Genomic DNA, 24,234 nt, shown 5'->3' on the forward strand with positions numbered 1-24,234 from the left:
AAGGCACACCAAATACCTATCTATAGACTTCTGAATGGACGCTCATGAGAACTGAGTTCTCATGCGATCTGACTTGCTAAAAAGAACCAAAGAGTTTATAAGTCACATAAGCATGCAGCAATCAGGGAAACGTTAAAAATACGTAATGAAAGAAAACGCTGGAAAACTTACCAATATACCTTTGAAAAGTACAAAAATTTACTTATCCGGATGTATACATCAATATAATGTTCGTTAAATGTGATAAATATATTGAACAGCAATGCATTCAATTCGCCTATTAATTCACATTTAAGCTAACATTATATAAAATATAAAAATATATTTTTTACATTAAATTTTCTTCGTGAAATTTTGACAGAGTTAAACCAAAAATGAAAGAAAATGCAACTTTTTAAACTCTATCGGCCCCGACGAGTTAAGAAGGTATGATAGAATTTTATAAAGAATTTAAAATGCAGATTTTTCTTGAAATATTTTTTTGTATTAGTAGTAGTAGGTACTTATTTAATGAAATTAATGAATGAATAACCATTTCTTTTTATTGTTAGTTTCATTAAAATGTAATAAACCCAAACATGTAGGTATGCTTGTTTGGACCGATCTATTAAAGAAAAAAATCTTTTATGATGCTTTTATGTACGTCATTGAAAACCTATGTTGAAAACTATAAACGATGTCTAATTCAACAATACAAGAAAGAACCAAGGAATATTTTTTCGCTGCGAACAAAAACTGCGACTGGGCAAAAGTAGCTACATTTTTACAGTTTTGTCATTTTTGGACAGTTGGACACTGCCTTCGTTGGTTGGGCTATGGATGGGATGGTAGTATAGTGTATTCAGCTGGTGCAGTTCCCTAGGGCGACCAACTGGGGGACGTCCGGCCGGAAATGGATAAATCGATGAGGCCCAGTTAAGGTGACTCCTGATTCTGAACGTCCTGAGCAGTCCAGCGAAGTAAGTGTAATGATGTTCGCTTAATATGTATTATAGGACGTACCGGTGTGTTTTGCTCGTAACAGAATTTTATCATCAGATAATGTTGTGTGCTACCTGCCGACAGGTGGCTTTATCTCGTTAATCTCGTTCACGCTCTACTCGCCACACAACATTCTAGTTCCGACGGTGGCAGCTAGGTGGCGCGGTTTACGAAGAGGTCATTGAATCGTGGCTGTTCCTACCATTCAGTTTTTTTTTCTCGTCAGTTCACTCACCATATGACAGCGTGTAGTGGTCGCCTGCGACCAGAGTGTTGTTCTATGCAAAACAATAGATTAATTTCTCACTAGTGAATGAAACAGGTGTGCAATGCTGTGTCGTATAATATACAGTGACTATCTCAAAGTTAATGCAAAGTTTAATTGAAGTGTTTTAAGAGTTGAACTAAGTTTTCCCGTAAAATTAATTTCGGAAGTGTGACAAAGTAGAAACTTTCCCGTGTTATCAAATTTTGCGGTGTTTTGTGTGAACAGTGTTTCTAAAATGAGCTGTGTTTATTGTTAGTGTTTCACTGGAATCCAAGATGACTACAGACAGGTTCCATAAGTAAGTGTCCTGTCCACTTGGTCCGTTTGATAAGATTTAATGATATACCTACCTATGTGATAATAATAGTTGATAATGTTATCGTTATCCTTACCTGCATACCACGATTTTAAGAAATTATATTTAATACTTACCTGGTATTTTCATAATTTGATAATAACAAAAAAAAACCGACCAAGAGCGTGTCGGGCCAAGCTCAGTGTAGGGTTCCGTAGTTTTCCGTATTTTTCTCAAAAACTACTAAACCTATCAAGTTCAAAATAATTTTCCTAGAAAGTCTTTATAAATTTCTACTTTTGTGATTTTTTTCATATTTTTTAAACATATGGTTCAAAAGTTAGAGGGGGGGACGCACTTTTTTTTCTTTTAGGAGCGATTATTTCCGAAAATATCAATATTATCAAAAAACGATCTTAGTAAACCCTTATTCATTTTTAAATACCTATCCAACAATATATCACACGTTGGGGTTAGATGAAAAAAAAAGTCCGCCCCCACTTTACACGTAGGGGGGCCAGGGGGGGTACCCTAATAAAACATATTTTTCCATTTTTTATTTTTGCACTTTGTTGGCGTGATTGATATACATATTGGTACCAAATTTCAGCTTTCTGGTGCTTACGGTTACTGAGATTATCTGCGGACGGACGGACAGACAGACATGGCGAAACTATAAAGGTTCCTAGTTGACTACGGAACCCTAACTAGTTGACTACGGATCCCTAATTAAGTAGTACCTAGGTACAATAACGTTAACTAGAGTTAACACCTGGTTAAGAATTGAGATTAGCACAGTGCCAATCTAGCAAATGTTGGTCGATAATAAAGTCAGAGATGTCATAGGAAAAATAAAAACATGCCTACCTACCTATCTTCTGGCAAGTTGCAAGTACCTAGGGTAATTTTACTAGTTTCCGTCCATGCTTTTCTTTTTGTCCACTTGGCTGAATACCAAATAATACACGTATACGTATCAAAAAGGAACAAATTTTTAATAGGTGCCATTGCTGTTTGCGAAATTAATTTTAATTATGTCCATGCGGCAAAGAAGTTTCATATTTCAAATGAATGTCGCCAAGTACACGAAAACTATGTATAAGTGCACGGAAACTAGCACAATGGCTAGTATGTTGTTGGTCAAGGGATGAATCTTGCAGATTGTGATATCTACCTAGCTAATTGCCTACTACTGCCCCACTTCTCGAGTGCATGTCTGAACATAAACTTTACTGTTATTACAGTGTATGTTTGACCACGAATAATGTTGAGTTACATACTTAATTGACATTAATTTAAAATTGTCACTTTCTCCTATTAGGCTAGACTAACAGCCCAACTGGTAGTTACTTCTATCATACACAGGGTGTCCGCCTGTCCGCACATGAACTGACTAACTTTTTTGGGGTGTTTGTGGTGTCATTTCCTTCCATTTCGTCATTGGAACCATGGTAGGAGCCACGGTTCTGGAGATGGGATTTTTTTATTTTTCTTCCTAAAGCATACATACACGTAGCCTATGACACATTATATACATTTCACCTTTCATATTTTTGTGTTCCCCTTCAGTAGCATTTTCATCCATTTTAGAAGTTAGAACCTTGTCATAGTTTATAACGTACATGGACGGTGGACGTACATTCAGCAATACTATTAGGTTAGGACATTTGCATAAAAAGTAAAAACTTCTTTGCATCAAATTTTCTGTTCACCTCGTAAATATACATCTCTCCACATGTATCCACAGAACACGCCTACGATATATAACCGGTGGACTCTCTATGTAAAACGTGGCTAAAACAGACCATTACACAGCCTACCTCATTACATTAATTTTCACAAAATTGTAGGTAATAAGTACTTATTTCAACAGCTAATATTCGCTAAACCAGGGCCAATAAAATGACATTATATGTATATTGAATAGACTAGAGTATAGTACTCGGAACCGGAAGCCATAGGAAGGAGATACGCTCCGTGCCCCGGCGGCGGCCGGTACCGAAAACATGACAAGTTCAATGTCCCTTCCATATTCATAGTATTCATACATCACCAACATCCCATTAAAATATCTATTATCTATGTATCTACAAGTAGGTACCTGTATAAAATTAGACTAATAGTTGAGTAATAGGTACGGTAATATTTACGCGGTTCCATTTTTAGTCCCTGAGGCCCTGACGCAAAAACGACGGGAGTTTGACGTGTCTGTCTGTCTGTCTGTCTTCTTCTTCTTCTTCTTCTTTCCCTGTTCCCTTTATTTGGGGTCGGGCCTCCTCACTCTCCTGCGCCAAGCTACTCTATTTTGGGTTGTCTCTTTTGACATCTGTGATCGTTTGAGGTCTTTTTCTACGTTTGACCACCAGGTCGCCGGGCGACGGCCAGGGCCTCTCTTTAGTTCCGGAATTTTTAAAGCGACCTTGACGACATGATCATCACTACGTCTGCTCACGTGGCCGTACCACCTAAGACGGTTTTCGGTGAGTTTTTCGGTGATTGGTGCGACTTTAAAGCTCCCCGTATGTACTCGTTCCGAACTTTATCCATTCGAGTCACACCCCCCGCCCATCTCAACATTTTCATCTCAGTCACATGGCACTTCTGCTCGTGTGACTTTCTGACTGCCCAGCACTCGGAGCCGTACATTAGTGCTGGACGGACTGCCGTCTTATATACTTTACCCTTAGTTTTTAAGGGCATGCGTGGATCACAAAGTACTCCCGTCAACGATCTCCATTTTTGTCAAGCAACGTTCACTCTGTGATTGACATCTAAGTCTATATTGGCGTCTGTTGACAATACGGAGCCCAAGTATTTAAATTTTTGCACTTCCGTTATAGGCGTCGACCCGATGTATATAGGTTCAGATGTTATTTGCCCGCTAAATGGGCACTTTAAATACTCGGTTTTACTTCGGCTGACTTTAAGACTGTATGTTTCCAATGAAAGCGTCCACGTGTTCAGCATTTCCTGTAGGTGTTGTGCTGAATCGACTACCAGCACTATATCGTCGGCGTACAATATAGCCCAGGGTAAAGGAGACTGAATATCCTTTGTCAAATAGTCCATCACCAGATTCAATAACAACGGGCTTAGTGCGGAACCCTGGTGCACCCCTACTTTAACTTCGAACGATTGGCTTAACCCAGCCAGGCTTTTGACCTTCGTGGTAACATTGTGATACATGTCTTGCACTAGATGGACGTAGTGTTCGGGTATATTCTGAGCTCTAAGGGCCTGCCAAACTAGTTTGCGAGGCACACGGTCAAAAGCCTTTTCCAAGTCTATAAATGCTAGGTGTAGGTCTTTCTTGTTTAGTCTATACTTTTCCATCAGGATTCTAACGCCCTTTATTGCATCAGTGGTTGATCTGGATGCTCTAAATCCAAACTGATTTTCTGATATATTAGATAGAGCAGAGAGTCTTGTATTTAGAATGCGTTCCCAAACTTTCAGTGTATGTGATGTTAATTTTATTCCCCTATAGTTTTCACATTGTGCCACATCCCCTTTATTTTTGTAGAAGGGAACTAAATAGCTCTGGCGCCACGACTCGGGTATGTGTTTCGTCACTAGGACAATATTGAACAACTTAGTGAGCCAGGTGATAGCCGAGCTCCCCAGTCTCTTCCATAGGTCTACTGGCACTTCATCTGGGCCAATGGCTTTGTGGTTTTTCATTTTTGACACTGCGAGTTTTGTTTCATCGAAGCTAACTTCGGATATTGGTCCTACCACTGGGTCTAGGGGGGTGATTTCTTCATTTGGGAACTCCTCATTTAGGAGTTGTTGGTAGTAATCAAACCATCTTTCATTAATTTGTTCATTGTTAGTTAGCAAATTCTGATTTTTATCTTTGATGTATTTATTTGTTTTTATGTCCAAGGTGTTTCGTGTCTGTCTGTCTGTATGCCTTGTATTGTATGTCTGTCTGTATGTCTTGTATGTGTCTATCTGTGGCATCGTAGCTCCCGAAAGAATGAATCGATCGACGTGTTCTTAGCGATTTTTGATGGAAATCGGTCCACTATGTGTCGGGGTGGTTATATTTAAAAGGTTCAATGGGAACGCTTAACATAATAAAAACATGCATAAGTTTTTGAGAATAAGCATTTACGCTGACTTAATATTATACTCTTGTTATTCAAACGAATATTTTTCCTTCCACAGGCAACGAATACAGGTACCTACCTACTGGAATTAATTAATAATTAGGTACTTACTTGAAATCCAATATATGCACAATGTAGGTACATACTGAATGACTGAATGTCCCATACAACCATTTCAGTCGCAAAATCTTCAAATCAGTAACTAACTGTCAAATGTGACATAACGCGTAGTAACGTCGTGCAAACAATGCGACCGTATTGATACAATAACAAAATGTAGTCGTCGTGTGCACTCGTTACGGTAACAAAATGTGTACGAATTTGTGGCTGTCAATGTCACTGTCAGAATGACTTTTAACGACACTTTATTAGTCGACGTTTGCACACATAACGGTAACAACATGTGGACGAATTTGTGGCTGTCATTGTCACTGTCAGAACGGTTTCTGACAGTGACATTGACAGAATTTGTACACACATGTGTAGGTCTGATTACCGAACTGCTCCTAAACCACTGTATCCGCAAATGACAATCTGAAATACGAAGGTTTCTCAAACTGTCTTGTGAAGTTGTGGACTGGTTGCTTTGAATCATTTAAATATGAGCGAATTAAATAATAATAAACGACGACGACCATTTAAGCACTCTTCGACATTTTATAGAAATGTGGGAAAGTTAAGAAAAGTGCAGAATGATAATACAAATAGATAAGCACTTTATAGTTACTTAATGTATTAAATATATAATTTTTAATTCTTATTGATAAAAATGAAGTGTAGTGTTGCTTTACACAATAAAGGTAGGAATCAAATGAAATTATTTACTGTGATATTAATAGAATTTCTGTTGCGCAATGATAGTTTTTTTTCAGTACAGATGCTGCTTTTTCTAACGCAGTAGTGCGAGCAAATCAAGCCATGATTCATTTCTTGTCTGGTCGAAACTCTTAGCTTAGATTTAGGTACTGAAAATCGTCGTACGATACACGTGCGAAAAGGACATTCACAACTCGTCTCGAAGTAAAACACTCCCTTCGTTCGTGTATTAATTTATCGCTACTCGTATCGATTTTCCTCTTTTCCGCACTCGTATCTACAAGTATTTTGTTTGGGTTACAAAAAAACACATTATTTACTCTACTACGTTTTATTTATGTCTCTTTAACATTACAAATTTGTAGACACTTATCTATACAAAAATCTTGACTTAAGAAGTACAGATCGCTGAAATTAATGTTGATAGTAATATTAATGACGACTACTTCAACAAGTGTCAATTGTGAAATGCCGCAAAATACTAGTTGCTCTATAGAAGACCATAATAATATGATCCCCGATCCTTTACAACCCAGCAGCTCGATACGCACGTTACAATTTTTTTTTAATCTTCTTTTAGTGAGGGCAACTGAGTACGACGGCATATTTAATTGTTTATAAAGTTTGAGGATACCTGGAAAAAATTAATACATGAAGCCATTTTGAAAATATAATAAATATTCACTGCTTTCGGTCACGCGTGTACGCTGCGACCATTTTGCGACCGTTTGTCGACCGTTTGGTGACCGTTTGGCGACTGTTTTTTACATGGAATATTACCGTCTTAATCCATATTTTAACAACTTTATTGGTTTTCTAGGCATTATTTTTATTATTTCAGTATAGTATATGCACCGGAGCACTAAAACTTCACCAATCAATATACATAACACGCAAACACCGAGTAGTCAATAATATTATTACTGGTTAAACTGAGGTAAATTGATGGCGCGTTGATAAATTTAGACTTATTTTATGAAATCACTCGAGCAATTTAATTGGCCATGGTAATTAGCCCACATTATATTACAAATGCAAACAATATTTTATCTTTAACAAATTCTTACGCCATTACATTTTAATGTCAAATGATTTTATTTCTTTTTTACTTTGACGTCTCTGACAGTCGCCATTTGAAAAGAATGAAATGAACGAATGATTTTGGGAAAGTAGTCGCCAAACGGTAACAATGTGTGCACGCGTAGTGCACACTTCTGTCACTTCTGTGACCATTTGTGCCTGTTACCAATCGTCCCCATTTGGGTCGCCGCGACTAAACGTCGACCGTACTGCGACTAAGCATTGAGACCCGAAGACCTGTGTGTACACAAAATAGGAGGATTTGCGTAGGAACGGCGACCGATTATGGTTATATGGGGTTCCTAAGATACCTACGTAAAGAGTGTATAAAGATGACGAAGGTGTCCTGCTCTTGTTTGTCCTGGTTGGATTTAAGCCCTAGAGAAAAACTGAAAACATAGTAGACAGGAAAACTGTTTCGGTAAACTTACCTAATTACTCATATCTGCATACCCTATTAGCCTTGCCTATTCAAATGCAATTTAATTGATACCAGCGCAATGTTTACGGACATTGCACACACACCTGGCGAGGGTGTTACTCCGCGGTCTCTGAAGTATGATCTTAAACTGCTAGCATTATGGTTCACATTGGTGTGGCGACGCTTTATCAGCTTATCGATTGTTATGGTTTAGGACTTAGGACCGTTGCCGCGGTGACGCCTGTGGCTGATGACTGCTTGCAGGTTATTGTTGCAAGGGTTCAACATTCAACAGCACTATATCACATAACATTACCACAAAATTAAAATTTTGAAAAAACCCCCGACATAGCAGACGTTTCAAGAAAACATGGCTAAGAACACTCCCTACTAATTCAGCTTTCAAACAAAACAAACTAAATCTAAATCGGTTCATCCGTTCGGGAGCTACGATGACACAAACAGACAGCCAAACAGACAGACAAACAGACAGGTCAAACTTATAACACCCCGTCGTTTTTGCGTCGCGGGTTAAAAATAAATATAGTTGTCAAAGCGGATTTTCCCATGTAAGGTACATATAATATTAAGACAATATGGATTACTTCACAAGCAATGCATTGGAATTTTAGGCATCCATGGCTACAGTGACTGTATGCTTGTCTGTTACCGTCATCGTATTTAACTGTCTAATTTTAGTTATGCTGAAGGATATAGAATAATCTTTAGACCCTGAGTCTTAAAGGATTTTAATGATAAATATTCACTTTATTGATTCAAAATTAAAAAAATAATTTTTCAAATTAATGAAGTTCCGCGAAATGGCTTGTACCTAGTCATATATTTCTGGTAATAAACTTTATATGACTGTGATTCAAATATGTTTTTTTCGCTGAACTGTTTATTTATATGGATGAATGGAAATTATTTTATTTTATTTAGTAAGAAAGACACAGAAGTGAACCATTCTAAGTTTTTCTGTGTTCTTTTATAAAACCTAACGATGCAATTGTAAACTGGGACTCACGCGTCAAACTAGCTACCAACCAGTTTGGCTTTCATCTAGCCAGGGTAATTGCTTGTCAGATACCTGAGTAATTCTTTCCACTGCCGTCCTAACCGAAGGCCGAAGTGGCAATCGTTGACGCTATGTGGCGAACGAAACGCGATTTTATATAGTTATGTATACCATAGATTGCTTGCATCTACTTAGCGTGCCCGAAATCTGACCAACCGCCAAGGTAGTCCGTAGTTACATACCTAAATACTCAGTCTTCGCGCGTCATCTTTTAATAAGTAGAAGTCATCGAAAATAAAAATGCCTCTTTATGTGATACTGATAGGAGTGATAGGTATATATTTAATTGCATTAACACAAAAAATATTAACACTCAAGGCACAGTATAATAAAGAGCACTATCGTACAGTATGGCCACTCCTGCTCCCCGCTGAAAGTGCCGCCCACCCCCTCTCGGTTACCTCACAGTTACCGCCTGTCAAAAACGCGAACAGTCGACCTGTCATATCTCACTCATACAAACACGGCACGCGTTCACCTACACGAGCTTAGACTGTATGCTAGGAACGCGCCTCTTTCATATATTTGATCGCCAGTGTCCGAGATGTGCTCAAGGGCCAGAGACATATTTCCTATCACAGGTAAGTAATCAGTAATCAGTAATCAGTAATTTATTGCAAATTCATAGGTACATAAAGTTATTACAGTATTTATTTTGTGAACATCTATGAACCCTGTAAGGGCACTGCAAATTTGTATCCTTATTGCTAGCTTACTATCTAAATTCTAATTAGTAAACTTATTAGTCTTATTACTAGATATATCTTTATTTATAACTATATAAGTTACAGTAATATTTATGAGATCTCTTTTAAATTTAATGTAGTTTAACTTTCAAAAAACTCTTGCATATTATAAAAGGTGTTTTCTAATAAATATTTAGTTAGTTTTTTGGTGAATACTTTGTCCAATTTTTCATTTTTTATTTCTTATTTCGGTAATAATGTCGGTGCGAAATGTGACACGCTTAGCCCCTATACAAATAGATTTATTATACAAATATATATTTAATTTATTTTATTTCATATTCAAAACATACAAACCATCATCCAAATCCACAGCGCAGGCTTCGTCAAACGCGTAGGTACATAACTCAGCTTTCAGACAAAAAAAACTAAATCTAAATCGGTTCATCCGTTCGGGAGCTACGATGCCACAGCCAGACACACACATAGACAGACAGACAAACAGACAGACAGACAGACACGTCAAACTTATAACACCCCGTCGTTTTTGCGTCGGGGGTTAAAAATAGCATCCACACCGTAACAAAATAGCTTTTATTTTATCCAATTATACAGTCCCGTGATCGCGCTAATACGGAAGTTTGATAGAAATAGATACGATACGCTACGCTACAGTCCCTAAGCGATTGTGAAGTTGGCTAGGCACTCTGGTATTATAAAATCCTCTAAAGGTGCCAAATTGCGGTAGCTTGCCGTTAATTAATTGCATAATCGTCAGCGTAACAAGCTCGGTCATGAAAAGTGAACCATACCTCATTGTTGTGACTTTCCCTCGGATGGTGTGGGTTCAGAATATCGCTTGCAAGTTTTTTTGGCTTGATCGACTTAGTAATAAGCCTCTTGTTTACACGCATGTCAACATGGAAGGCGATATGAAGTAACCTAATTAGAGCAATTAGAGGTATTTCAATTAGATGTGTAAAGCGAAACTAGGTAAATATCTACTTAGGTAACTTACAGCACAGTATAATAAAGAGTACTATCGTACAGTATGGCCACTCCCGCTCCCCGATGAAAGTGCCGCCCACCCCCTCTCGGTTACCTCACAGTTACCGCCTGTCAAAAACGCGAACAGTCGACCTGTCATATTTCACTCATACAAGCACAGTACGCGTTCACCTACACGAGCTTATACTGTCTGCTAGGAACGCGCCTCTTTCATTTATATTTGATCGCCAGTGTCCGAGGTATTAAAGAAGATCGGGGGTTCGGGGGTGATGTTGTGTTTTCATTTTTCACTCCGTATAGAATTTTTTTTTTAGAATTTTTAATAAGCGCTGGTAGCCTAGCGGTAAGTGCGTGCGACTTTCGTTCTGGAGGTCGCGGGTTCGAACCCCGGGAATCTTGGGATTAGTTGACAAAGCGGACCCCAGGCTCCCATGAGCCGTGGCAAATGCCGGGATAACGCAAGGAGGATGATGACTCCGTATAGAATTTGAAAAAAAAAAAATTACCGACTCACAAAGCAAAAAAAACGTTACTGTAACACTAGACACAATTCGGATCATTTAGTACCTATGAAGCAGAGACGAGGGTCGAGGTCTGCAAAGTGTATGCAAATGATGCTATTAATTTAGTATAATATAGCGCGTCGTTGCTGGTGGATTTCCAATACATATGTTTAACCCTTAAATGCATGACCTTGACAAAGATTCAAATTTGAATTTTGACATGTTGTCAATAGTCATTTTTAGGGTTCCGTAGTCAACTAAGAACCCTTGTAGTTTTCGCCATGTCTGTCTGTCTGTCCATCCGTCCGTCCGCCCGTCCGCGGATAATCTCAGTAACCGTTAGCACTAGAAAGCTGAAATTTGGTACAAATATGTATATCAATCACGCCGACAAAGTGCGAAAATAAAAAATGGAAAAAATGTTTTATTAGGGTATCCCCCCTACATGTAAAGTGGGGACTGATATTTTTTTCATTCCAACCCCAACGTGTGATATATTGTTGGATAGGTATTTAAAAATGAATAATGGTTTACTAAAATCGTTTTTTGAAAATATTAATGTTTTCGGAATTAATCGCTCCTAAAGGGAAAAAAAAGTGTGTCCCCCCCTCTAACTTTTGAACCATATGTTTAAAAAATATGAAAAAAAATCACAAAAGTAGAACTTTATAAAGACTTTCTAGGAAAATTGTTTTGAACTTGATAGGTTCAATAGTTTTTGAGAAAAATACAGAAAACTACGGAACCCTACACTGAGCGTGGCCCGACACGCTCTTGGCCGGTTTTTTTTTATACTGTGCTCTACGGCATCTTTTAAAAGATTTGGCCGGGTGTCTGCCGTACGTGGGTGGACTCCCTTGGGGCCTCCCGACGCAGCGAGGGTTTTATCGCGAGCACTCGTTAAGTGCGCGGGCACTACGAGGCAGTGTGTGGTGAGGTGATGTCAATAGAGTCAGCAATGCATGATCACTATGCATTTAAGGGTAAAGAAACACCGCTGCCGTTTCCGAAGTTTGTCACTAGGGTATGGTATGGACCTATATTGCCATGAGGTGGAAATATTGGCTGTGTTCGTTGGCGTCTTGGTAGCTTAGATGGAAGAGCACTGGGTTAACGAATCTAACGATCCAGCGGTCACGGATTCAAGACAGTGAATTTTTCCACTTTTAATTTATCTATTGCCTAAACACCGAACTGCGCTCCAAAACTGGTTTAATAGATGTGGGTGCTAAGACAGCCAAACTTAAGTGGGATTGGGCAGGACATGTTTGCCGGATGCACCCGGAACGGTGCGCCAAAGTGACGACTGAGTGATGGTTACCGCAAATTAGCCGGGGCAGAGGACGACCAAAGAAGAGATGGCGGGACGACCTCGACGTAATTTGCAGAGACTGGCAAGAGCGGGCATTAAACCGTGAGGACTGGAGAAAGGAAGGGGAGGCCTTTGCCCAGCAGTGGGACATCATATAGGCTAATAAAAAATAAAAAAATATATCTATATTAGACACAACTTCAATACCTAACGGCCCGGCCACGACATTGGTCTAATCGCGACAGCGGTGAGCGGCAGCCATACGTGCAAATGAAAAGTCCTATCGTTGTGTCTCGCTCCAATGTATGGCCGCCGCTCACCGCTGTCGCGCTTAATAGACCAATGTCGTGGCTGAGCCGTAAAGGTTCATTCGTAATGAACTTCATTCGAGCTTTCCTTTTATGACCGATGATGACATCAGATATTATTATTGTCTCAGATATCAAACCTAATCGTTAATGTTATAATGCTGTAAAAAAAAGATAACACCATGATATATAGGTACTTCAATAAAAGCCGTTTTAACAACAAGCCGTTCGTCTTATCTAATATCACGTATATGATTATCGAAATAATATTCCAAATATTATAATTATACAAAATTGTTAATACCGGAAGCAAAAATCAGTCTCAAGGAAATTAAGCGTAGGGGCTTCACAACGAACACTATGCTTTACTTTTTATTAGCTACGTATTATTTCCGTTTCACGAATAACATGACATACACGATACACATACTTATACATGATGATTATCATGATATATCACATTAACCCCGCAATAAAGGCGGGGTTCTACTTGCTCACTAGTTGTGGAAAAGAGGCGCTTGCTCGAACTCTTCTTTCACACGCCCTGAATCGCGACATAGCTTAACCCTGACGATAAAATATCAATAGGTACATACCTCTAAGGGCCGATACCGACTGCGCACTGACGTATTGCAGTTGGCGTACTGTCAACCAATTAGAATCCTAGGCCACCCTAGAACCCTGTCGTATTGACACCGTGCTTTATTCGCTATAGAAGTCAGTTTGACTTTTACTGTGAAAGGGTTCTACATTGGCCTAGGATTCAGATTGGTTGACTGTCAATCAGCGTGCAGTTCCCATACAATTTGCAGTCTTAACGATTGTATTTTTGGATTTCAGGGCGGCCAAAGACGGCCTGCTGGAGGTGCTTCGCGAGGCGACGCGCAAGGAATGCAATAACAAGGACGAGTCTGGCATGACGCCCACCCTGTGGGCCGCTTTTGAGGGCCACGTGGAAGCGCTGCGGCTGCTGTGTGGCCGAGGGTTGGTATTCATCACAAATATAATCCGATATATGACATGGCCAACTACTGGGAAATGGTTAATGCGAGAAGTGGAGATGATAAGGAAAACAACAGAATAGGTTTATTCCGGTATGACGTCTATGGTTTACTATCACAAGATACCCGAAGACGCGCAGCGTATGCTTCTCAGCTCAAGGTTGATATTCAATTTCGTGTAACTACTGGATTATTTGTGAGAGGTTAAAAGTTAAGGAAATTTACAACGATGACGAGTTCCGTATATCAACGAGTCTAGGTACGTTGCCGAATGGCCCAAACGCTCACGAAACGCTCGTAGATATCTATCTCTATCGCTTTTGCATATTGGCGCGACAGAGACATTTCGCGGTGTTTCGTTTTCGTTTCGCGTCGCAGAAATGCTATTTAGCTACGGAAGCTAAAAGTTAAATTATTTGTAACACAAAGTACATATTCGCATCCGTATCGATACGGAGTGATTAAGCGATTCTGCGTTACAACATAAGTGCAGCAATAAATACGTCATTAATAGCTAGAAATTTATTACCATCGAATGATAAAGATTACAGTGACAGGGAGCCAAGTCTCGATAGTACCTATGAGCCTATGACTTTATTGAAATAAGTAATGTTGCTATATGAGACTGTTGATTCTTATACATACAGCGTGTGTATTCTATACGGGCGAATATCTTAATAACGATTAGTATCGGACCTAAAGAGCCTGACTACATGTTTTTTTTTTTAAATAGATGAGAATTTTCTTTTCATACATAATAATTCAGCACGCAATGTATTACGTCCACACCAATTAGCGTACCTCCTAAACGTCATTACGACATGACGTTTATGTCATGTAAAATTAAGTTGGACGGCGTACATTGCTGCTTGGTCAGACTAAAGAAATTAGTTACTCTTAATTAATAACACTTTTTAACAAAATTATTATCCTATACGATTCGTATAATCAGATACTATAACATCATACATTATTCGCCCGTATGGAATCCACACGCTGTATACATGTTTGTAAGGGTCACTTGCACCACCGACAAAGGAGGGTTAACCAGAGGTTAACCCACCATTTTATATGGAATTTGACAGTTGATAGCCCACTGAACTGGAGTTAAGCGGGCGGTGCAAGTGGCCCTAATTAATGTATTATCAATGTTACGATCCATAGGCCGATGAGGGATTAATAACTACAAGGTCCACTCGTCCAAATGAGGAAACTAATACTTAGAAATGTATTCAACTATAGAATCCTTTCACTTGCTCGTTTTTAAATTCCACACTCGGCGTTAAAATACAACTTTGCCCCCTTGTATAACAAATAACTATTAAAAGTTAATAATGATTGGTTTCAGAGGAGAACCCGACAAAGCAGATTACTTCGGTAACACAGCGCTGCACCTCGCCTCCGCGCGGGGCCACAAGGAATGCGTCACGTTCCTGGTGAACTTCGGGGCGAATGTGTACACCATGGACGTGGACGGACACACGGCGCAGGAACTCGCGGCCATCAACGGGAGGGACGACATACTGAGGTTCCTGGATCAGGCTACAGCGAAGTTGGAGAATAACGATAAGTGAGTACGAATCAGGCATATTTTGTTACCTCTGGAAACTTCGGGGCGAATGTGTACACCATGGACGTGGACGAACACACGCCGCAGGAACTCGCGGCCATCAACGGGAGGGACGACATACTGAGGTTCCTGGATCAGGCCACGGCTAAGTTGGAGAATAACGATAAGTGAGTACGAATCAGGCATATTTTGTTACCTTTGGAAACTTCGGGGTGAATGTGTACACCATGGGCGTGGACGGACACACGCCGCAGGAACTCGCGGCCATTAACGACAGGGACGGCATACTGAGGTTCCTGGATCAGGCCACGGCTAAGTTGGAGTACGAATCAGGCATGTTTTGTCACCTCTGGAACTGGACCCAATAAGATTATGACACCAGGAAACTTCGCAGCTAAAATAACAAGGAGGCTGTCCAATGCACCTTCGTAAACACAATTCTCGTCAGCTCGTTCTTTTATTAAGGACCTAATTACATAGATTAAAATGAAGGCACACTTTTCTCTCAGTATCAACCAAAACCAAATACCTAAAACATTGTTTCAAAACAGGCAGTAGGGCTACTATTTTAAACTGCTCTCATTTCTTATTTTTTCTCAACGCAAGAACGGTGGCAAAGGGCATAGGCCAATACACTGTTGAAGATAATTTTCGAAACGATTTCTTTTTACAGAAAAAAGGCGAAATCCATGAAAGAGAAAGCTAAGAAAGACCACGAAAAATCTCATAAACAATACCAAAAGCGACAGAGCAAAGCTGAGATTATGGCTGAGAAGGAACTAAAGAAGTTGGCGAAGGAGTGGGACCAGGGGTACAACGAGGATGTGTCCACAATGCCCCATAGGCCCAGCACCGTGCTCATGGCACTCAAGCAGAAGATGACCAGGTCCACAAGTCAGGGTTAGTTCTACTATCATTTGGTCTTATTTTTCGGCGTTTGGTACAATATTTATTCCACTTCCCGGCTTCCACATGAACTACAATGTTTTATGATAATATTGATGAATTTTAATTCCAATAAGGTCTAGTTTCCCTTCGGGTTGAAAGGTCAGATGGCAGTTGCTTTCGTAAAAATAGTGTTTGCGCCAAATCTTGGGATTAGTTGCCAAAGCGGACCTCAGGCTCACGTGAGCCGTGGCAAATGCCGGGATAACGAAAGGAGAATGATGATGATTGATGACTTTTACCCTTGTTTATTTACGCGCCCACATCTTCAAAATTGTGTAAATAAAATGAAGAAGAAGCCTATGGAATATGAGGCTTTGAACTACTGGTATTGGCTCGGAGAGAATTGATATTTTTCATTTACCGGTTTATTTTACAGTCAGTGCGTGATATCACTCTATCTCTCTCACACACACAGCAAAGCCAAAAATAAGTGTAAGGTTGGACTCAACCTCTTTTCTAAGCATTTGATTTGTTTTCCAGGTAACTTACTCGCCGACGAGCAGCCCCGACCAACGTACAGTGCCTTAGTCGGGACAGTAAACTCCGGCGCCCGCGGTCGCGGTGCTGTTTACAAGAAGGCTTTGGCTAGCAAGCTGAAGAACGGCACTGTGGGTCGCGCTGGGCCCACTGATGATTTCAAGGTATACCTTAACTGCAGCTCATCTGCTTTAAATACTTATCGTAATTTTAACCGTGTAGGACCCCTTAAGAACGAAAGTACTGAACTCACCTATTGTACTTGAACTGTCATTTATAAATAATATTTTAATGACAAACAAAAACTATAGTCGGTATAGTTTGCCCCAAACTTAAAACTCGCGGACCTATTCTATCCTGATACTTCCCACAAAAGGTCCCATCGCAGTGTCTCGCTCCAACTTCTACCTGGCCAGGCCGGTAGTTTTTCGCCACTGTTGCCTGTATGTAAGAACACCTGTAAATTCAATGTGCGATTGTTTTTTTTTACAACAGGTTGGTGAGGTGGAGCACGGCGGCCGGCGATCCGTGACGTCACTGAGCGGCGTGAGGCGCGACTCTGAGGTCATGTACGTGGGGACCTTCGGCGCCGGCCCTCAGGCTCGCGGCGAACTCAACAACGTGTTCCAACAAGCGCAGACGGAGCGACAACCACTTACTAGGTGAGCCACCTAGTTCTAGTCTATCATCTTACAATTCCATCAGGATCCCTCCTTCAAGAGGTTCTGGAATTTGACTCATGAGGTTATGTACGAGGGAACCTGCGGCGCCGGCTCTCAGGCTCGTGGTGAACTCAAAACAACGTATTCCAACAAACGAAACTTCTACGGAGCGGCAACCATTTACGTACTCCGTGAGTCACCATCCTAGTGACGATCCTAGTGTGTGTGTGACGACTCCAAGATCTTACCAACTCTTCAGAGGTCCTGGAATCCAACATGTGAAACTTCGGCGCCAGTACTGTTTACGAACTCGACAAAATGTTCCAACAGGCGCCGGCGGTAGGCGAGTCACCTTGTCCTAATGTGTCATCGGACGACACTATCATCTTCAGGTCTTCAAGAGGTCCTGGAATATATATGATTGTGAATGATTTCGACTAAATTGCATAAAACTTTTTCTAGTTTAGTTAACCTTCTAATTTCAAAATTAAACTGGTTTCGACATTAGTCAATAGCCCATTATTCGTAATAAATGTGTCATGTTCCTTTTTCCAGATCACTGAGCCAGCCTGATTTTACAGCGGCACAAGGGGAAGACAGCGGCATCGGCCAGGAGGTTCTACTGCAGGAACCCGCCAGCATATTCGACCGCCCTGGATTCGGGAGCGTCGCTTTCCGGTTAGTGAAATAAGAAACAATGTTTTTTAAATACCATATAATCATTGTCTTCAAGCAGCTTTCTAATAGTAGTATACCGTAGTATACCTGTGTACTCTGTCCACAGGCGATCAATAACAGCAACACTAGGAGCACTTCCCGCGGGCGGAGCACCAGGCGAAGACATGTCCATCGGATCCGCGGGCTCACTGGCCGCGCGCCACGCCTACCAACCAGCTGAATGGAACTCCGCGCAGTCAGGTATGTTAGCCTGTACTTTCACTGTTGCCACAAACGACTGATTAAAACATTTACTGGGGGTACTATCTGTGGGTGACGCACCCGACGAAGACATATTCATCGGCTCTGCGGGCTCGTAGGCCGCGCGCCAGTCGACAATATGGTACATAGTGTACATACGAGTACAACGTTCAATTACACTCCTAGCCAGGCGGTAGTAAAGCAAATAAGTAGTTATTGATATAAACTTCCCGCATCCCGCACGAGTACTAACATATGGATCAAGTAATTTGAACCTTTAGTTACTTTGATCACAAACAAATGTCACAATGTGAGCTTTGATTTACCCTACTTCACATAGCATTGTGTCTACCAACTACCCTTCTTACCGTTTCAGAGAGCTCAACAATAACATCCGACGAAGAAGGCGAAGCAGATGACTCGGGATACGCATCTCTCGAGCGTTTCCTCACAGCGTGGGGCCTCGCGCAATACGTGCAGAAACTGAAGGACGAGCAGATCGACCTGGACGCGCTCATGCTGCTGACCGAGAGCGACATGAAGTCACTGGGCCTACCGCTCGGCCCTTACAGGAAACTGGTCACCGCCGTGCAGGAGAGGAAACAGGCGCTCAGCAATCCGGGCGTTATTATTGATTCGGCTATTTAAAGTCTGGCCAAAGTATTTCCGTCACCACAAAATTAATAATTCCATAGAAATTTTCAAGACTTTTCTTAGTTACAAATTTGTTTGACCGGCTATAAAGCTTGCCTACTAGACGCCCCAAGCCATTTTCGTTTTATTACAGTATTTAGTCATCTTGATTTTACTCTGTAGGTATTTGGTAGTTAAATATCAATGTATCATATCATAATAACACCCAATGAAGGAGCTACACACTAACATATAATGACACCAGATGATGAGATGACTGGCTACGTTTCCTCACAGCGTGGGCCTCGCACAATATGTGCAGAAGCTGAAGGACGAGCAGATCGACCTGGACGCGCTCATGCTGCTGACGGAGAGCGACATGAAGTCCTTGGCCCCCCGCTCGGCCCTTACAGGAAACTGGTCACCGCCGTGCAGGAGAGAAAGCAGGCGCTCAGCAATCGGGGCGTCATTATTGATTCTGCTATATAAACTTGCCTATTTATAAAAAAAAGCTTATATCACCCGTCGTATCAAACCTTCTAATCAAGGGTGAACAGAACAGGCATCTTCTGGGTGAGCTCACTCCATCGTAGGCCACGTTTTTGCCTTTGACTTGGCTAGTCCGTGGCCAAGAGTAAGGTCATTTATAATAATAATAAAAAAAACCATTTCGGTGGATCAGGAAATTATATGTCATTAATTAATTACATTAGTGTTTTGTCCTTTAGGTGCGTAGATAAAATTCATTCTATTTCGTATCTGCAATAATACAAGTCCTCGCGGCGTATAAATGGGACTTATCCAATTTCTGAGTACCTATCGTTCTACTACTTATTCAAAAACTATTTCGTGGAAAATTTCATATAATATGGCGTAATTGTTTAGGTCATTTTTCTTTATTCTGTTTGCCTTATAGCGCAGTATACGCCACTGTTACAGCTTCATGAGGTATCTTTACCGACTTATATATTAATACATCCACCCTTTCAATGATAAGTAAGATTTACTTACTCTGAGATTTTCTGAAATTACCTAATGCCTACATTGCCAAGTGAAATTTTAAAAGAACCATATAGTTGACTATTATTATGTTTTGTATTTTTGCACTTTTTTCGTGTGTCAGGCGTTAATGCATTCCATTTTTTATTGTTTAATGAATTTATATGTATATTAGTTAACTGTAACAATCATTACCATGATTTTACAAAGTGTCTTTCAATACCTAGTTATTGCACCAACGTAGGTATGTGGCGATGCAGTTCCATTGCCAATAGGCCAAAGGATACCTAAAAATGCTCAATTCACTGATGTTATGATGTTAAGTCACATGTCACAAACTACATCTTATTCTTTGTGATGTAGGAGCATACTCTAGCAACAAATAAATTATTTTCATAGAAAATATTTTCATTTGTATCTTTAAACAGTCACACTACTATGTAATATACTTGGAATTTTCGACCCTTGTCTTCGTGATCCGATGTCCGAGTGGTTCAGGCATCCGTCCGGTAAAGGGAGGACGCTGGTTCCAGCTTGGGACACTCGGAGACCTTGGTCACTTTTTCTTTGTATGTGACATTTATTTCATGTTTATGTAGGAACCTAGGAACATATCATATTGTATGAATTCATGGTACTGATTGAGATATATTATTTAAGTATTAATTTGTAAAATGTGATAAGAACCACAAAAATCATGTCAAGTCTAGTGACAATTTACCCATGTGTCGCCATAAAATATTTTTGTACATTTTTAAATATATTTTTTATACGATCAGTTAGATTTTTATTTGCTACCTACTACTCATTTATTACCTCGAAGTTAATAATTAATTCATCGACTTAATTCTAAAAATTTTGAATAAGTACCTGCCTACCTACCTGCGTTATTTGTGGTGAAGGCTTAGTGATAAAATTAAACAAGGTATATTTCATTAAAAATTTAATTTGGAAATTTTAAATACAATATCAATTATCGCTTGTAATATAATTCTACAAATCTCTACTCTCGTAAAACGACGACGTACCCTAAATTAATTTACACATTTGCGACTTAACTAGTTGGTCCAGTACCTTTTCTATTTGACAACCGATTTTATTTAAATACATTAAAATTACCAGAAACGCTCGGAAAAATCACTTATATAGATCACAGTCAGCGGCAATAAAAAAAAGCTCAATAATTAACCAAAAAAATTAAGACTATTTGCGGCAAATTGTGAGCTTTAAAATTATTGACGAAGACTAGGTACAGTCAGGTTCAAAGTACATATTTAAATTTCTACCTTACTCAAAACTGTTTATCAACTCTATTGCACTAACGATGAAGTAGATATTTAAGTAAGGTAGAATAGTAAATATTTTTTAGAACTGACGACACAGGACGGATCGGGATCCTCAGTCACGTTTCACTCATACCAAACGGTACACAATCATCCAAACACCTACAATACATGAGAGAATTTATTAATTTGAAACGTATTAAAAACTAAAAAATAATCCAGAATTACCTTGTGTTGCCTTTATAATATAATAAGTAGGTAGGTACCTCCTCGTACAATATATTGAATAAAATTAACTATTACCAGTTGCTAGTTTATTCTACTTTTCAATATAAATGAGCATTGACGTCATAAGGCACACCATTCCAATACATATATAGAACTTGTTCTTTGTATTATCCTTTACAAATTGTGAATCGCTTACGACTGATCCTACCTCTACATTTGTTTGCGTCGACACACTTATGGCGGAGTGGTGACACTTCTTACTAAACTACTTTCGAATAAGTACACCTTGTAAAATATCGTTATTAACTAAATTCGTAACAGAGACGTTTGTTCGAAGTAACATCACATCGCGTTTTGAAGAGACCAGCTGTGTCGGAGTTTCGAAAAGCCGTGCTCAGGGGCCGGGAGTTATCAAACGAATTGAACTTGCAGAATTAACTATATGTCGGACACCTCCGGACGGGATCGCGTCTCGACGTCCACAGACGAAAATGTCAGTCAAATAAAATAGCTCTTAACTAGTAAAAATCTACCGACGTCGAAACAGTCCCGCGCGGAGGATGGAGCCCGAATCGAATCACTCCATCGGCCAAAAAAATCGTGCCAATAGTAACAGATTTATCACTTTTCAACCAGATTCGGGCCACCCATCGGAAGACCACGATTGCTTTGAGAGGGAGACTTATCGAAAAACCATGGGTGGGATCGCTACACTATGACGGCATTCGTCGAAACTCGGAACGTCGCTCCTTCGCCCGCGCGTCAGTACATGAACGCTAGATACAAATTGCTGTGCTTCGCAGACGCTCGCCCGACTCGCCTGTTGTACTTCCACCAGCGGCCGCGCCCTTCGTCGTTGTAGTACGAGTACTCCGGGTACGGGATGTAGGCCCCGGTCGCGGGGTCCACCGGCACCATAATCGGCAGATCGCTCATCGAGGCCGGCCGGTCGTACGACGAGGCCGAGTCGTAGCCTTTAGGCTCCGCATACTGCGGGCTGTGGCACTCGTTCTGATTCTCGATCTCGTGGCTCTCGTTGCAGACGGGCACGCTCCTGCTCGTGTCGGCCGAGATGTTGGACCGCGAGCGGAGGATGGGCCGGGTGGAGGAGAAGTCGGTGGAGTGCTGCAGACTCTTGGAGCGGGTCCGGAGGGTCTGCGGCGGCGTCTCGTCGATGCGGGAGAGCGTGTGCCGGCGCACGGGCCGGTAGACCCTGCGGTCGCCGAGCTTGGGGCGGCGGAGGCGGCGGTGCGAGTTGAAGGTGAGCAGGCTGTCGTGGCGCTCGAGGTTGCGCGCGGGCGCCTGCGGGGCGGGCGCGTTGCTGAAGTGCGCCGCCACTAGTTCCCTCATCTGGTCGCATGCTCAGTAGTTGTAGGGCCCGTACTGCGAGCCGTGGTAGTAGGGGCCGGGGTACGCCTGCGGCGGCGGGTAGCCCGCGTACGCGTACTGCTGCTTTTGCGGGTACACTGAAATATCACAATGTACCTTTAGCCTGGTGGCCTACGTTCAAATTAAATCCTCAAAAAAAAATTTGGTGAAAGTAACTTATGAAACTTTACTTCAAATATCATTTAGGTATTGGAACAAAAATATATTTCTCTAAAAATACAAATATTCACCAAGCGAACCCAAAGCAAAATTTTACCATGACGTAGACTGAAAAAATATTTACAACAGATTTTTTGTGTTTGTGTTTGATATTCTTTGTTTTAATGATTTAAATTGGATGTTTATCTGGATGGTTTTAAATGAATATGTTATTATCTTGCAAGACTGCTACAGTCTGGTAAGAAGAAAAGTAGAATTTAAAAAGTGGCAACATCGTCGCATTTTCTTATAGTTATATGATTCGAATGCGACGACCCTAATGTTCTACCAAGGACCATTTAATACTAGACTGATATAGCCCATACAAAAAAGCGTACCCCTGAAAAAAGCTTAGTTTTTGCTTTAAAACTAGATGGCGTTGTTTCGTAACCCGGGAGTAGAAAAAAACATATTTTCACACATATTTTTACTTGTTTTTATATTATACTATGAATAACTATCAGAAAACTTTATTTTAATATCAAAATATTGGCTCAAAACACAATTTTTACAAATTATATTTTTTGGTCGGCCTCGACGTAGTTGTGATCACTTCGCTGGCTAAGTTTGTTCGCATGTTGTCTAATTATTGCCAAATAAAATGACTAGATGACGTTGGTGGACTAGGAAAATGTCACATCCGTTTCGTTGTTCATTAATATAATATACTTAGTGATAATAAACCTATATGTTGAGCTCAAATACGTTCAACAAAACGCAATCATTGTGCCAACAGATGTGACATCTGACATCCATGTCACATCACAAATGTCATTGTATGATTTATTGAATATTCATAATATATGGATATTAAATATTTTAGAATCGCAGCAGCAATGCGAGTAGAGATACAGAATTAATAACTGTATAAATTAATAATTGTATGACCAATGACCTCATACATAAAATTACCAGTTTAGGTGACAGAAGGCGAATCCAATTTGTAAACATTAAATGTGCTAAGGAAAAGAATCTTTCCGATTTTCAACGGGACACGGCTGAAGGGGCGAGCTGGTTTCGACTGCGCCCATGCATCTCAATTGTCCAGAAAGTTCATTCG

The 24,234-nt window shown here is 40.4% G+C and overlaps 2 protein-coding genes across 4 annotated transcripts in view; one reads left to right on the forward strand and one right to left on the reverse strand.

Annotated features, from left to right (window-relative positions):
• The first annotated feature begins 1,210 nt into the window (after positions 1–1,210).
• LOC125233179 (Usher syndrome type-1G protein homolog) lies at positions 1,211–20,854 on the forward strand. Of its 2 annotated transcripts, XM_048139071.1 has the most exons (10): positions 1,211–1,547; positions 13,709–13,852; positions 15,218–15,359; positions 15,527–15,606; positions 16,113–16,339; positions 16,868–17,028; positions 17,360–17,526; positions 18,082–18,204; positions 18,311–18,444; positions 18,821–20,854. In XM_048139071.1, exons 1-10 carry the CDS (start codon positions 1,525–1,527, stop codon positions 19,090–19,092), a joined length of 1,473 nt encoding a protein of 490 aa, XP_047995028.1. In that variant the 5' UTR covers positions 1,211–1,524; the 3' UTR covers positions 19,093–20,854. The 2 variants fall into 2 exon arrangements, with proteins under 2 accessions (XP_047995028.1, XP_047995027.1); XM_048139070.1 differs by lacking the exon at positions 15,527–15,606 and having other exon boundaries at positions 15,218–15,439.
• Positions 20,855–22,805: 1,951 nt separating this feature from the next.
• Positions 22,806–24,234, reverse strand: part of LOC125233221 — a 59,201-nt gene continuing 57,772 nt past the window's right edge. For both annotated transcript variants that reach the window (XM_048139137.1, XM_048139136.1), the window contains exon 7: positions 22,806–23,053. In XM_048139137.1, coding sequence (XP_047995094.1) covers positions 22,950–23,053 — 104 coding nt within the window. In that variant the 3' untranslated portion in view covers positions 22,806–22,949. The remainder of the gene's footprint in view (positions 23,054–24,234) is intronic.

The sequence above is a fragment of the Leguminivora glycinivorella genome, chromosome 14, assembly GCF_023078275.1.
Source record: "Leguminivora glycinivorella isolate SPB_JAAS2020 chromosome 14, LegGlyc_1.1, whole genome shotgun sequence".
Taxonomy (NCBI): Eukaryota; Metazoa; Arthropoda; class Insecta; order Lepidoptera; family Tortricidae; genus Leguminivora; species Leguminivora glycinivorella.

Coding starts and splice junctions, on each gene's coding strand:
- LOC125233179 (XM_048139070.1), top strand. CDS start 1,525: ATGACTACAGACAGGTTCCATAA. Junction 17,029..17,359: donor GGCCCACTGATGATTTCAAG/GTATACCTTAAC, acceptor TTTTTACAACAG/GTTGGTGAGGTGGAGCACGG. Junction 18,205..18,310: donor TTCGGGAGCGTCGCTTTCCG/GTTAGTGAAATA, acceptor CTCTGTCCACAG/GCGATCAATAACAGCAACAC.